The sequence below is a fragment of the Hemitrygon akajei genome, chromosome 3 (assembly GCF_048418815.1).
Source record: "Hemitrygon akajei chromosome 3, sHemAka1.3, whole genome shotgun sequence".
NCBI classification, from domain to species: Eukaryota; Metazoa; Chordata; class Chondrichthyes; order Myliobatiformes; family Dasyatidae; genus Hemitrygon; species Hemitrygon akajei.
The window spans coordinates 180,102,547-180,119,182 of NC_133126.1; the positions used below are offsets into that span (position 1 = coordinate 180,102,547).

The window sequence follows — 16,636 nt, forward strand, 5'->3', positions numbered from 1 at the left end:
CTTTTGATCCTATGTTAACTATTTCTAAGGATTTGATTTCATTTTTTACCAACAGAGCTACCCAATCCCCTACCTATCTGCCTGTCCTTTCAATACAAGGTGTATCCTTGGATGTTAAACTCTCAACTATGGATCTTCTTTCAGCCACGGCTCAATGATTCCCACACATTATACCTGCCAATCTCTAATTGTACTACTAGATCCTCTACCTTATTCTGCATACTGCGTGAAGTCAAATACAACACCTTCAGTCCTGTATTCAGGAATTTGAATTTTCTGCCCCCATGTTACACTTCAACTTGTCCTACTGACTGCAATTTTACCTTATCATCTGTCTGTCCTTCCTCACAGTTTCACCACACACTGCATCTTCTTGATATATCAAATGACCAATACTCAGCCCTAGCACTCCAGTTCCCAAACCTCTACCAAATTAGTTTAAACCCTCCCCAATAGCTCTAGCAAACCTGCTCGCAAGGATCCTGGGCCCCTTTATCAGGTGTAACCTGTCCTTTTTCTGCAGGTCATACCTTCCCTAGAAGAGCCCTCGATGATCCAAAAATCTGACACTCTGCCCCCTGCACCAATTCCTCAGCCACACATTCATTTGGCAGACAGAGTCATTCATAGAGAAGTACAGCATTGAAACAGGGCCTTCAGACTGCATGTAAACTGCCTACTCCCAACTACCTGCAATGGGACCATAGCCCATCATATCCCAACGATCCATGTACCTATCCAAACTTCTCTTAAATGTTCAAGTTGAGCTTGCATGGACCACTTGTGCTGATAGCTCATTCCACACTCTCACAACCCTCTGAGTGAAGAAGTTTCCCCTCATGTTCTCTTAAACATTTTACCTTTCACCCTTAACCCATGACCTCTGGTTGTAGTTCCACTCAACCTCAGTGCAAAAAGCCTGCTTGCATTTACCCTAACTATACCCGTCATAATTTTGTATACCTATATCACATCTCCTCTCAATCTTCTACGTTCTAAAGTATACAGTCCTAACCTATTCAACCTTTCCTCATAACTCTGGTCCTGCAGACCCGGTAACATCCTTGTAAATTTTCTCTGTACTCTTTCAACCTTGCTTACATCTTTCCTGTAGGTAGGTGACCAAGACTGCACACAATACTCCAAATTAGACTTCACAAATGTCTTCTGCAACTTCAACATAACAGACCATCTGCTGTACTCAATACTTTGATTTATGAAAGCCAATATGCCAAAAACTTTCTTAATGACCCTATCTACCTGTGACACCATTTCCCATGAACTATAGACCTGTATTCCCTTTGTTCTACCACACACCTCAGTGCCCTACCGTTCACTGTGTAAGACTTCCCCTGGTCGGTCCTCCCAAAGTGGAAAACTTCATACTTGTCTGCAATAAATTCCATCTCCCATTTTTCAGACCATTTTTCCAGCTGATGTAGATCCCTCTGCAAGCCATGAGTCTTTCTCACTGTCCACTACACCCCAAATCTTGGTGTCATCTACAACCTTCCTAGTCAACCACATTATCCTACTATCTAGATCCTACTGTTCTTAGCTCCACCGGCGCATGACACAGGCAGCAATCCAGAGATTACTACCCTGGAGATTTTGCTTTTCAACTTTCTACTTAACTCCCTATATCTTCTCTTCAGCACAACCTCCCTTTTCCATCCCGTATCATTGGTACCAATATATACCACAAATTCTAGCCACTCACCCTTCCCCTTTAGAATGCTGTTGACCTGATCCGAGACATCCCTAGCCCTGGAATCTGGGAGGCAAAATACCATCCAGGTTTCTTTTTCATATCCACAGAATCTCCTGTCTCTCTGCCAGAAACTTGCTCACTGTGGCTTCTCCCTGGTACGTCTCTCAATCTCGCCCCCCCCACCCCCCCCCCCGGCCCAAACAGCAGTATCCAAAATGGTATACTTATTATTGAGGGTACCCTGCACTAGCTAACTATTCCCTTTCCCTTCCTGACAATCACCCAGGGACCTGCCTCCTGCAACTTAGGGGTGACTACCTGCCTGTAGCTCCTATCCATCAGCTCCTCATTCTCCTGAAGGCCATGGAGCTGCAGCTCAATGCAATTCATACAGATGTAGTTATCAGAGAGACTGAAAGTCTCCTAGAGTTCCTACATCTCACACAAAGACCATACCACTAACTAGATCCACTCTCAGTGCACTAGACAAAAAAAGAAAAAAAAATGGAAATGTACTTGGAACCTCTGCTTGTGCTTGCCCAAGCCTGTTAAAGCTAAAAGCAAGAACGTAATGCTGATGCTTTGTAAGGCATTGGTCAGACTGCATTTGAAGTATCGAGGGCAGTTTTGTGCCACTTATCTAAGAAGACGTGCTGGCAATGGAGAGGGTCCAGAGGAGGCTCACAAGATGTATTCCGGGAATATAAGGGTTAACGTGTGAGGAGTATTTGATGGTTCTGGGACTGTATTCGCTGGAGTTTAGAAGAATGAAGGGAATCTCATTGAAACCTATCAAATAAAGAACCTGGATAGACTGGACGTGGAAAGGATGTTTTTAATAGAGGTGGAATCTAGGACCAAAAGGCACAGCCTCAGAATAGAGAGACGTCCCTTTAGAATAAAGGGAGAATTTCTTGAGCCAGAGGGTGGTGAATCTGTGGAACTCATTGCCACAGATGGATGTAGAGGCTAAATCATTGGGGATATTTAAAGCGTTGAGATTGATAGATCCTTAATTAGTGAGGGCATCAAAGTAAGGTTATGGGGGAAAGGTTGGCAAATGGGGCTGAGAGGGTTAATACATCAGCAACAATGAAATAGCAGAAGAGAGTTGGAGGGCCAAATGGCCTAATTGTGCTCCTATGTCTGTCTTATCGTCTTAAATATTCCAAGAACAACGCAATGACAAATTTTCACTTGTTGGAAATCAACATGTATTCACTTTGCACCAAGTCGGAGAATGATTATTGTCTTCTATGCAATCGCATTATAGCTGGGCCCACTTGTGCCTATGCATCCACAACTCTCAACCCCCCCTCCTGACAGTTATGCACTTTCCTTTCATACTCAGATCCAACTCTCCTTTGAGTTTATATTGGACTCTGCCTTTAGAGCTATACTTAGCAACTCATTCAAAACACGTACTATTTGCAATTTTTCTCATGTCATTGTTGATTCTTTTGCCAATCATCTTCTTACAAAAACAATGTAAAAAAGTTATACTTTAAATTAATACATTTTACAATAAAATTCTTGCTTCATTCCAAGCACCACGTACCTTGCAAGTGGATTATAGCATCAATTATTTTGATTAATCTATCAACCAAATGTTGCATCTCTTCATTATTTGAAGTACTGTTCAGTTGCTTCCTTCCATATTCCAGGACCTCGGTAAACATTTCAACACGTATCCAAATTAATTGTGTTTTGATTGATGGAATTTCTGTAGGATTTTGTGTCTCTTCCATGGGAAAGTCATTTGTTTTGATTTTGTTACTGAACAGAAAACAATATGTTATTTCTTCTGAAGGGAATCCAAATTCCAAAGTAGCATTTCATTTTTTGGGCAGAATGATGGAATTGAATACACCATGCTTCCTGAATTTAAGCATCATCCAGGCTAAAGCACATCAAACATAAATCACTTAGTTATTGAACTCATAGCACAGCACAGAAATGGGCCCTTCGGCCCATCTAATACATGCCAAAACCATTTAAACTACCTATTCCCATCGACCTGCACCTGGACCATAGCCCTCCATACTCCTACTATCCATGTGCCTATCCAAACTTCTCTAAAATATTGAAATTGAACTCGTATGTACCAATTGCGTGCCAATCCTTCCACACGCTCATGACCCTCTGAGTGAAGAAGTTTCCCCTCATGTTCCCGATAAACTTTTCACCTTTCACCTTTAATCCATGACCTTTGGTTGTAGTCCCACCCAACCTCAGTGGAAAAAGCCTGCTTGCATTAACCCTATCTATACCTCTAATTTTTTTTCTTTGTTTTTATTAAAAAGGGAAATTTGAACTCCTCAAAGTTTCAAAATGCATTTATTATCAAAGAATGTATAAATTATACAACGTTGAGATTTGTTTGCTTACAAGCAGTTGTAAAGCAAGGAACCTGTGTCACGTACCCCGTGACCGGGTTACCAAACCAGCAGAAATGGAATGATACGTTGGAGTCTGGTGGTACTGTAACTAAAGGTGTTTATTAGTAAACTAAGTAATACAGTACTATAAAATGCAAATATACATATAAAAAAGGTTAGCAATGATATATACAGAAGTGTGGAAATAGGAATCAAAACCAAGCTCTATCGAAGTCTGGGGGTAAATGAATAGTCTTATGATGGTGCAGAGTTCAGTTCACTTAGTTTAGTTTAAATCGAGGTAGTTGCAGTTGTACTGTTGGAGAGAGAGAGAGCAAGAGGTGAGCAGTTGCAGCAGGCAAACCTTCCGTTGTCTTCTTGTCCTGTTGTGGTCACCGACTGCGACCCTTCCGTAGCAGGCCAGACCGCTCTTCAGTGGTGAGCCTGTCACCCAGGCGAGGGTGGACACACACACAAGCCCCTTCACACACTGTGAGCCTCTGATCGATTCTCCCGAGTCGATCCTCCAAGCCCCCACCTTCCTGTGGGTGCCCAGTGCTCTTTCAATATGCCGTGACATGTCTCCCTGTGTCTCAGCAGACCTGCCTTTTATCTCCCCTGCTGGGGTACCAGCCATCCATCACATGTCCATCACCTGGCACCGCCTTGCTGTCTCAGCAAGAATCTTACAAGCAGGCAAAAGTGTCCTTGGAGCAAAAATAAACAATTATCGAAGAAGCCATAATACTAAATCATTCTCTCTCTCTCTCTCTCTCATTATCAGCATCTGCAGCAGGATGTCTCCCCCCTCTTCGTCTCTCTCTCTCTCGTTAGCAGCATAGTTCGCATGGACCCAATCTCCGCCTGGTTTGCTCATCACACATCACACCTGAAAGAACTCAATTTTAAAAATAAGACCCCCACCCCCAGTGCCCACAAAGAAAGGAAAAAAAGCAAGTAACAACAACAGCATTCTGAACCAAATTGAGTCCTAGATCCAAATTCTTGGAGCAGCCCAGTGTCGGCCCAAAGACTCAGTATTCGGTTCATCATATTAGTGGGGCAAATCGCCGCAAAGTTCACAGACATGAAGCGCTGCAGCCGGGGGCAATCTCACAGCCTTAGCATCGCAGAGAGAGAAGACTATCTGGGCTGGCATTTAAATTATCCAAACCTCGTACCAGGACCCGGGCCCTGCCGCCGGCAAATCACTCCAGGCTATTTTGTTGCCGAAGAAACCGTTCTCAATCTCTCCAAATCAGCTCAGCGTTTACAGCGATCCACCCTCGTACCCGGGTTAGTTGGATGAGCATCAGAACTCATCTGTTCTGTCTTCTCCACTCTGAATCGTTCACTACAACCAGCACGGCTCTAAATCCAAGTGTGTCGATTTTGCAGCACACCAGTAGGGCACATCCCTTTGCCTTCACCTCATTTCTTCATTGATCGTTTACCACAAATAAAAACACAAAATGCTGCCAGAACTCAGCAGGCCAGACAGCATCTATGGGAGGAGGTTGTGACGACATTTCGGGCCAAAACCCTTCATCAGGAGTGAAGTAACGTGGGATGGTCGAGGGGGGATAAGAAGTGGGGGGAGGGATGAAGTAGAGAGCTGGGAAGTGATAGGCTGGAGGGAAATGGGCTAGGGGGAAGGTGGAGAATTATGGGAAATAAAAGAGAAAGAAAGGTAGGGCTGGGGGGAGATTACAGTGAGGGGGGAAAAGGAGAGAGAAAGAGAACCAGACTAAAATTATAGATAGGGATGGGGTAAGGGGGGGGCAGGGGTATCAATGGAGGTCTGTGAGTTGAATGTTCATGCCGGCAGGTAGGAGGCTACCTAGGCGGGAGATAAGGTATTGCTCCATCGACCTGCGTGTGGCCTCATCTTGACGGCAGAGGAGGCCATGGACAGACATATCGGAGTGGGAGTGGTCTGTGGAATTGAAGTGTGTGGCCACAGGGAGATCCCACCACTGCTGGAGGACCAAGCGCCGGTGTTCGGCGAAACGGTCTCCCAGTCTGCGGCGGGTCTCCCCAATGTATAAATGGTCACATCGGGAGCACCGGATACAGTATATCACCCCAGTTGACTTGCAGGTGAAGTGGTGCCTCACCTGAAAGGACTGTCTGGGGCCTAGGATGGTGGTGAGGGAAGAAGTGTGGGGGCAGGTGTAGCACTTCTTCCATTTGCAGGGATAAGTTTACCACAATTTGCTTCAAAAAAAGTGTTATTACTTTTGCTTTCAAATTCCTTTGCTTTCAAACTACCAGGGAATTGTCACATGTCTTCCGCAACACCATCTTAAATTGCAAGTTTTTAATGCTTTTAGGATTGTTGAGAAAAAAACAAGTAATTCCTTGAAGTTATTCTTTTGATATATTAATTTTGCTTCTATGACCAAACAGTGAATGCACTCAACTCTATGCAAAGATATTTCATAAAAAGCATCTTCAAGCCCTGCGCTAAATAGTATAACATAAACTAATGATCAGCTTTTTCTGAGCATCCATTTTTGTACAAATTCTCATCAATCTTCAATTTTTCCCACTTCCAATTTTTAGTATACAATCAAAACACAAAGAAAAAGATCTATTTATAATAAATTTAAAAATCATAAATTGTACCTATTAGTAATTCCTTTGTCACAGAATGCTGTACACAGAGCTGACAAACGAAATAAAACCACAATACCCTCCAACAGAGGTAAAGTTTCCTTGTGCGACTCAGCCTTGTCCAATGAATTGATCAATGCTCTCAGTCTTTCATATACATCCCACCACAACCTACTTTTCAATTTCATTTCCACTTGTTCACATCTGCAAGCAATGAACAAACATGCATCAACAAATTTCATAGGAAAATATATTTTAAAAATTCTAGAAAACAATGACATAAAGTATACAATGTATTTACAAGGAAAAATTTATACAATTTATAACATTGATCAAGTATTCAGAGTGAGGGACTCTGACATCCAGTTTCAGCGCAAGTAGTTACTCTCTTGGCATAAAAGATTAATTAACAATAAGGAGAGTCAAAATAAGTTGTACCAGCTTGTTCTTTTCAGATTTAGTTTCATTGGTCAAAGCATGGAACAGCACATGATCATGCTCAAACTACAGAATAAGGCTAAAGCTAAGAGCACTGTGCATGAATATACATTACAGGAAGGGTACTGCAGAGGGTACAGAGATTTACCAGATGTTGCTGGGGTTGGAGGATTCTTGCTAAAAGGACAGTGGCTCAACTGGGGTTATTTTCTTTGTAAAAAAGGTTAAAAGGACATGTAAAATTATGGGAAACCTGGAGAAGATGGAGAAAGACCCTTTATTCCTTAACTGAGAGATCAATAATGAGGAGATGCAAATTTAAATTGTTTAAAAAATTTGAGAGAAATACCTGAATAATTTATTTCACTTAATGGAAAACGTGGGTGAGAGATTGGAAACTCATCACTTGGTAAATGGATAATTGAAAAAAAATTACATACAAAAATCTAGTAAATGGTATTAACCAATTAAGGAATAAAGGGATCCTATTCGACAGCCTGCCGGTTACCAGTGGAGTTTCACAGGGGTCAGTGTTGGGACCGCTGCTTTTTCACTATGTATGTCAATGATTTGGACTATGGGATTAATAGATTTGTGACTAAATTTGCCGATGATACAGAGATAGGTACAGGAGCAGGTAGTGTTGAGGAAACAGAAAGTCTGCAGAGAGACTTTGATAGTTTAGGGGAATGGGCAAATGAAATACAATGTTGGAAAGTGTATGGCCATGCACTTTGGAGGAAGAAATAAACAGGCAAACTATTATTTAAATGGGGAGAGAATTCAAAATGCAGAGATGCAAAGGGACTTGGGAGTCCTTGTGCAGGATACCCTAAAGGTTAACCTCCAGATTGAACTGGTGGTGAAGAAGGCAAATGCAATGTTGGTATTCATTTTTAGAGATATAGAATATAAGAGCAGGGATGTGATGTTGAGGCTCTATAAGGACACTCGTGAGACCACACTTGGAGTATTGTGTACAGTTTTGGGCCGCTTATTTTAGAAAGGATATACTGACATTGGAAGGGGTTCAGAGAAGATTCATGAGAATGATTCCAGGAATGAAAGGGTTACCGTATGAGGAATGTCTGGTAACTCTTGGGCTGTATTCCATGAAGTTCAGGAGAATGAGGGGGGGATCTCATAGAAACATTCCAAATGTTAAAAGGCCTGAACAGATTAGATATGGCAAAGTTATTTCCCATGGTAGGGGGAGTCTAGGACAAGAGGGACTACTTCAGGGTTGAAGGACGTCCATTTAGAACAGAGTGCGGAGAAATTACTTTAGTTAGAGGGCGATAAATCTGTGGAATTTGTTGCCATGAGTGGCTGTGGAGTCCAAGTCATTGGGTGCATTTAAGGCAGAGATAGATAGGTTCTTGATTAGCCAGGGCATCAAAGGGTATGGAAAGAAGGCAAGGGAGTGGGGACGACTGGAAGAATTGGATCAGCCCATGACTGAATGGCAGAGCAGACTCGATGGGATGAATGGCCTACTTCTGCTCCTATACCTTATGGTCTTATTAGGCATGAACGGTTAAACTGCTTCCTGTACAACAGATTTTAAAAGCTGCTCTTAGAGATTTTAGAATCTGGGCTGCCAAAAGGTTCAAACAAAAGCTATCAATGAGTTTAGATATCACTTCTCTGAAAATGTAGGACTCTCTTGGTTATGGGTGACCCAACTTATAGAAATCCAACTTTACACCAGTTTTCCTTTGCGTTTTTAAAAAGTTTTCAAAATAGTAATAACGTGTTTTGAAGTCATCACTAATGACTAAATAGCAAACACGAGGAAATCTGCAGATGCTGGAAATTCAAACAACAACACACACAAAAAATGCTGGTGGAACACAGCAGGCTAGGCAGCATCTATAGGGAGAAGCGCTGTTGACGTTTCGGGCCGAGACCCTTCGTCAGGACTAGACAGCGAAACGGCCTGAAACGTCGACAGCGCTTCTCCCTATAGATGCTGCCTGGCCTGCTGTGTTCCACCAGCATTTTTTACTAATGACTAAATATAGTATATATCAGAATCAAAATCAGGTTGTTATGACTGACTATGGACGTGAACTTTGTTGTAAAGTTAATGTCATTAGTAAAACATACAGCTGTCTAATCCTGTACTGTACATACTGTAATTGCCTTTGACAAGTTTTAGTTGACACCATTTATTTTACTGAAGCTAGATCACCCATATTCTTATGAGCTCTATTAGCAGGATTTCAGCTGTTGAAGTTCAAAGCATATTTATTACCAAAGTATGTATATCTCGAGATTCGTCTTCTCACAGGCAGCCCACAAAACAAAGAAACCCATTCAAACACCTCCACACAATGTCCACCAATGTGCAAAATAAAATAAATTGTGCTCACAATTAAAAAAAACAAATAAATAATACACAGAATATGAACCAAAGAATTGCCAAAAGTGAGTCCACAACCACAGAACCAGTGCAGCGCTGATATTCATCTTTTGTGCAGGTTCAAATATTTATAGCTTGGCAAGACAAAATGGAATAATTAAATACAAATAGATTTTAAATAGGCAATGTAAAAATATATTTCATACTCAGCCAGCAGGACTGGATTCAGTGAGCTTTGTCCTGTAAAACTCAAGCGTGGCCGCTTCTCTGGAACTTCATCAACATTTCTTTCTCCACCTGTTTCAGGAATCTCTGTTGATGGTGTCCGATTACGTGCAGCCTGCATGACACTGACTCCTTCTGCTTTCATTGCTATGTACAAGCAACTTAACAAATACTGAAACACAATGCAAAAAGTTACATGAAATAACTAAGAGCCCTGAATAAAGAGAGCTGCGCACTTCACTATAGTAATCATCACACTAGTGACATTTTATTTTTGATGGGAAAAGGTCAGAAAAGTTAAGACTATATTCATAGCAGTTTAAAAGGACAGGTAAAGTTATTGAGACACATAAGACAGCCTCGGATGTGATGGCTGTTCACTGCAAACAACGCTTTTCACTGTTATGTTTCGACATACACACGACAAGTGCACTAGAATCGTAATTCTGGCTTGCAGAACAAAATATTGAGAGGATGTTTCCTCTAGCAGATGAATCTATAACTAGCAGGGATAGCTTCAAGTGGAGACAAGAACTTGTTCACTGAGACAAAGTGAATCTTCTGAATTCTCAACCTCAAAGTGCCGTGGATATTGTATATATACAAAGCTAACGTTAATAAATATATCCAAAGTTAAGAAAAACAGATTTTTGGCCTATAGGGAAAATCAAAGCTTTTGATGACCGGGCAAGGAGCAGTAGTTGAGGCTAAGCAGGTTAATCTTGAACTTATTCAATAGCAAAACTAGGTGACTCACTCCATCTTCTCTTCATTAAGTTTTAAAATTAAAATTAAAGATATAATGCTTAATTATTCCACACAATGCCTCGGGTTTAATACCTGGTGCTAGTGTGTGGCAATGTATCATGCTCTGGGCTGTAGTAATGCATAAGTTTACCATTATAACAGCCTAATTAATCTCAACTAAAACATCAGGGAAAGCCAAGTAAAAATAGTCAGTCACCACGGAAGCATGAAGCAGAAACTGAGCCAAGAATTACCACTTTCAGTAATCAGTTCCTTTCAGCTGATTACCAGTTTTGAAGATAGGGAATGATAATGCAATGAAACGTAAAACTGGCTTGCTGCCCAAAAAAATCTTGTCTAATGCACTGACTCAATTTCTGCTCATTCAACTTACTATCATGGATTACTTAATGAGGCAACTGATTCAACAGTTGTCTCTTCAGCTTATCAACAGCAAATATTTAGTTATTACTTACCAGACTCTGGGGCAAGTACAAGGCTTCTCTGAGCTACAGATGAACTGCCTTACAGAAATGCAACTTTAAGCCAACTCACCCATATATTTTTAAAATACTCTCATGATAATAAAAAAAAGTTCCATTGGATTCAATTAATGACAGCATATATTCCATTAGTTTAATTATGAGTTGTACTGAGGTGATTTTTGAATGAAATAAAACAATTATGGCCAGTGTATATAGAGCAAAGCAACTGGGATAACAATGAAAAACGGGGATTTCATTTACAGATAAGAAACAGAATCTTTACATAACCTGTCAAATGGCAGCAATGATTTTGCAAGAATCTATAAAAGAACAAAACTTAGTTGTTCCCTGTACTCAGAAATGCACACACCCTTTTGTTTTAATGGATGTTTGAATCACAACTTATTTTTTCCATGGGTAAATAAATACTTTATAATCAAATTCTGAAAGAATGAAAATCTAAAAACAAAATTGTTACATGTCAGAAAGGATTCCTGGCAACAATGACGATTTTTAAATACTAAAACTTTAATTAAACCAGATATGGCAACGCCAACTTTTTCTGCAATGTTCAGTGACTAACTTGTATGTAAAACTGCCAACATCATCCCCTTATATGGATTTGAATGGAGTGCACTGGAAAAGTATCAATTTATAGAAGTCTGTGAATGAAATTTTTGAACAGTGACTTCCAGATTTCTAGGTTTAACTAGCAATAAGGAGACCCTAGAAGTTGCTTTGATAGAACCAATAAACAGTGAGCACAATGAACTTCACTTAAAATCAAGGTGCATAATTCATCATCTGTGAATTGCTTTGAGGTACTTGACACATGATAAAAGTTATCTCAATATTAAAATATTATAATTCAGATGCTCCATTCAAACACTGAATGTCCAATTCTTGTCCCCGTGCAAGATAATAGTGGGTAACTCCTGTATTGACTGCAATGGTTGTGTGAATAGTTCTTAAACTACTAGAAAGATCAATTGCTCCAATAAAAACTCAAAAAGATGTAAGTAATGTTGATTAACTAGATCTTTTAAAGTGCAATGTTATGGCAAAGACAGCCTTACCTTTATCCGAAACTTGTCTCGGAAAAGCACATAACATATAATGGAGAGTTTGCTAATTCTCATTAGGTATGCTGGGAGATTTGTATATGGGGATGAATTCTGTCAAATATGCACATGAATACAATTGGATCTGATAGGTGGGCTGATAGCTGTGCAAATATGAGCAAAACTGTGAATATGAGCGAAACACATTTGAAGATCTTACGAACAGCAATAAAGACATTAATTTTTTGAATTGTTGGTTGGAATGGAAAGTTGCTAGTGCAATAGGATAACGCTCCAATCATTGTGCTACAGTACATATTGTATAATTAGACTGAAATGGATAGATAGAAGTTGACTGGATCTATTTCAACATCTCATCTGAATAGCAGCACCTCTGATACTGCTACTCTGTATATCCAGTTCTTGAATATATCTGCATTCAAAATACCTTAATCTCTGTCAAGGACATGGGATGGAGAGCAATCTTTTTATGTTTTGTACTTCAAGTGACAGACTACATGAAGTCCTTGACAAACAACTGTAAGTAAATCATTGTCACCTTCCTGACCATGTGAGATATATGGTTGAAATAAAAAAAGTAAGAATACACACGGATTAAGACAAAATACCTGTTGGTTCTGCTGTATTCCTATCATTTCAGTTACAGCTCTGCAAATCACATGCATACGGTGTTTCTGTATTGGGTCCGCACAAATAACTCCTGAAGGTCTAAACGTCAAAAAATGTTGCAATATGTGACATAAAGCTGATCTTAATTTATCAGATTCAATTTGTTTCATCAGTCCGTCTCCTATCAAAGTACTTAATTTATCCATTAGCCTGTTCAGGTAAAATGGTTCTATCACACACGCACTTGCAAGGTGTTCAGCATTGATGGGAAAAAGTGCTCTGACCAATCCTGCAAATGGCTCCTCATACAATTCTAGTTCATCTCTGTTGGCCGTCTTAAATAATAGCAAAAGATCAATAAAATGAGTAAAAAACATATTTGACAATTCTTCTGGTGGTGGTCCTCCAAGGTTTGTTAACTTTGAAAACAGGGTTAACACAATACTCTTTATCTTGGGGCTGCCATGTTCTAAAAGGGAACAGCCTATTTCCCATAAAATGAGTCGTTGCCGCCTACAAAACATGCTGGAAAGAATCGAAGATAGTATTCTCAGTAATATGGTCTCCAATAATTCTACTTGTAACACAGAGTTCAGTAGAAGAGGTGCAGGAGTTAAATATCCTGGATTCTCTGTCACAGCCACAATAAAACGATTAACTGTGAATGGCCACAAGGATGATTCCGGCATCACTATATTCTTCTCTGTCAGACAGATTAAATCTTGAAAGAGGCCAAGCACTTCCTTTGTTTGTACTCCAAATATGAAGGGATTCTTGTTCTTAAACAGCCATAACAAAGAAATTATAATTTTTGCAATACAGTTTTGCAGTGCCTGGCAGTTCTGGGCTGCAGCAATCCGAAGAAGCCTTGTTATGATCCAGTTACTGAAATCTTTAAAAACAAATAGATACAATCAGATTAAATAGCACAAATAAAAGCAAACAGAAACTTTGTCTTAATTACGGAACTTCACATTTAGTCCAGATTCAGGCTACATCCAAAGAAGTCAGTGCCTCCACCACAGCATAAATATTATGCTGACAAGTAAAATTATTTGGGACTTGTTCAAGAAGAGCATATTGGCCAAGATAGAGTGGTTAAGCTGAATCCTGTGTAACTGGATTCATTAATTATTGGGTAGGATTAAATCAGTGCAACTACAACCAGAGTAAAAATATGAATACAGTCGGCCCTCCTTATCCGCCGTTTCCACATGCGCGGATTCAACCGATGACCGATGGCGTTTCACCTCTTTCCGATCACTTTATTACTTCCACCTTATTTTCAATTGTGATCGTGATTATTTTCGTGAACAGAAACATTGCGGATTCAGAGCTGCACCAGGTCTTAATGTCCACCACACTGAGACAGGTTAAATAAAGTCTGGGATTCCACTGGGTTCTAAACACCACCGCACTGAGACAGGTTAATTAAGGAACTTGAGCATCCGAGATTTTTGGTATCCACGGGGGGTCCCGGAACCAATCCCCCGCGGATAAAGAGGGCCGACTGTATATGCTTTCTAGTTTTTTGTTATAATTTATAACAATCATCTTAATGTTCAGAGTTCCTTAAGATATAGGAAGCCATCCTGCCACACAGTCCATGCTGCCTCAGAGCAACCCCATCAATTTATTTCCTTTATTTGCTGCAGAACAATCGTGTTCCACTCAGTGGTCAAAAACTATCAAGCAGCAGCATGTCGGTCAAGGACATTAGTAATTCTAATTGATTTGTTGAGATCAGGAGGGTATTATTTGAAAACAGTTAATTCAATACTCAAGAATTATGTTTGGTCAATCCTGTGGGCAATAATAAATATATATAATTTGTAATTAATCATCAAAAAAGAGGTTAAAAATTCACAATCTTTAAAGACATGGATATAATGGTGAAGTGTCCCTTTTAATCTTCACCATAATTTTTTAACAGGTACTATATCAAAAAATCTTCTTTGATGAAACAGAACACGGTTGAATAAGCTAGAAGTTCATATTTCATATAATTCAATTTCAGAAAGAAATTGCATGCTGAACAAAAAGAATATTTTTGCTATGATCCCATTCAGTTTAGGCTTCATAGTTCAACACGCATTGTTCCTTGAAACTGACTCCACCAGGTGGAGAAGCAGAATAACAGCATTCTGCTTCTGCATTAACTCAGAAGTTGATGCCAGATTTTCTCCACCGCAATTGTGTGCTGACATCTACATCATTGCTCTCACATTCCCAAACAACATTTCATTAAGTCCAGAACTTCAATGGCTATCACCCTATTTATCTGTAGGCTCTCCACAGACTCACCAATACAACTACTTTCATCATCACTACTGTGCCGCTGAATTTCCTTGGTTGGCTTTTGTGGAGCGCTCACAAACATAAGAGGGAAGGATTTCATAATGTGTTGAATAAAATCAAGCAGCATCACACACGTTGGCTGAGAGTCAGTCTTCTTCAAAAGCTCCAGAGCAACTGAAATTTAAACAAAAAAGATAACATAGCTTAGTGCTCCCAGTACAATCCTTGCGATTTGATTTCACGTAAATGACACATTTCACTGTATGTTTCAACATATGTGTGACAAATCATCCATGAATGATATCCTTTTAATTTTGTTTTAAGTTTTTCCTCATTTAGCTCAGTTTGCCTGTGAGGAGTTATTTGTGTTGGGACATTTCAACATTTAGTTACAGATGTATCAGTGAGGGAGCCATTCATCTATTTTCTGTCTGTATTGTACTTTGTGCTGCAAGTTTATTATGGGTAATTTTGTCACATGGGTTGGGGTGTGGTAGAAGTAAAGAGTATAGTGAAATGTGTCTATTTCACTGCTAGGAGTATTAGGAGTAAAGGGGAAGAACTTAAGAGCATGGATCAGTACGTGGAACTACGATGTCGTGGCCGTTACTGAAACTTGGCTGGAGGGAGGGCAAGATTGGCTGATGCAGGTATTGGGATTTAGGTGTTTTAGAAGGAATAGGATGGGAGGTAGAAAAGGGGGCAGGAGAAGCATTACTGGTCAGGGATAGTATCACAGCTATAGAAAAGTAGAACGCTGCAGAGGGAGTGTCCACTGAGTCGGTGTGTGTGGAAGCCAGAAATAGGAAGGGATCAATCACTGTGTTCCTCAGGACACTGAGGAGCAGATAAGCAGGCAGATTTAGGGTTGCAGTTATGGGTGATTTCAACTTCACTTATATTGATTGGCACCTCCTGACTGCAAGGGGGATAGATGGGGGTGAATTTGTCAGGTGTGTTCAAGGATTCCTGACACAGTATGTGGACCAGCCGATGAGAGGAGAGGCCATACTGGATCTAGTTCTGGGTAATGAACTTGGTCAGGTGGCAGACCTCTTGGTGGAGGAGCATTTTGGTGAGAGTGACCACAACTCCCTTAGCTTCAGCATAGCTATGGAAAAGGATAAAAACAGACAAAATGAGAAAGTGCTTAACTTGGGAAGAGCTAACTATGACGGGATGAGCCAGGAACTAGCAAGAGTAAATTGGAAACAGATGTTCAAGGGTGAAAGCACAGAAGTAATGTGGGAGAAGTTTAGGGACCACTTGTGCTGGGTATAAGATAGGTTTGTCCCACTGAGACAAAGAAAAAATGGTAGGAAAAGCAAACCGTGGCTGACGGAACACATGAGGCGACTCGTCAAGAGGAAGAAGGAAGAATATGTTAGATAAAAGATGCAGGAAGCAGGAGGGGCTCATGAGAAATATAGGGTAGCTAGGAAGGAGCTTAAGAAAGGACTTAGGAGAGCTTGAAGGGGGCATGAGAAGGCTTGGCATGTAGGATTAAGGAGAACCCCAAGGCATTCTATGCGTATGTGAAGAACAGAAAGATGACAAGAATGAAGGTGGGGCTGCTAAAGGATAAAGAAGGCAACATGTGCTTGGAGGCGGAGGAGGTTGGGGAGTTCCTAAATAAATACGTTGCTTCAGTATTCACAAGTGAAAAGGACCTTGATCAGGGT

General features: G+C 40.4%; 1 protein-coding gene across 1 annotated transcript in view; it reads right to left on the bottom strand.

Annotated features, from left to right (window-relative positions):
* atr (ATR serine/threonine kinase) overlaps positions 1-16,636 on the bottom strand; it is a 135,557-nt gene that overhangs the window by 111,233 nt on the left and 7,688 nt on the right. The window contains 5 exon segments of the mRNA XM_073039026.1: positions 3,270-3,487; positions 6,718-6,909; positions 9,715-9,905; positions 12,656-13,548; positions 14,961-15,128. Coding sequence (XP_072895127.1) covers positions 3,270-3,487; positions 6,718-6,909; positions 9,715-9,905; positions 12,656-13,548; positions 14,961-15,128 — 1,662 coding nt within the window.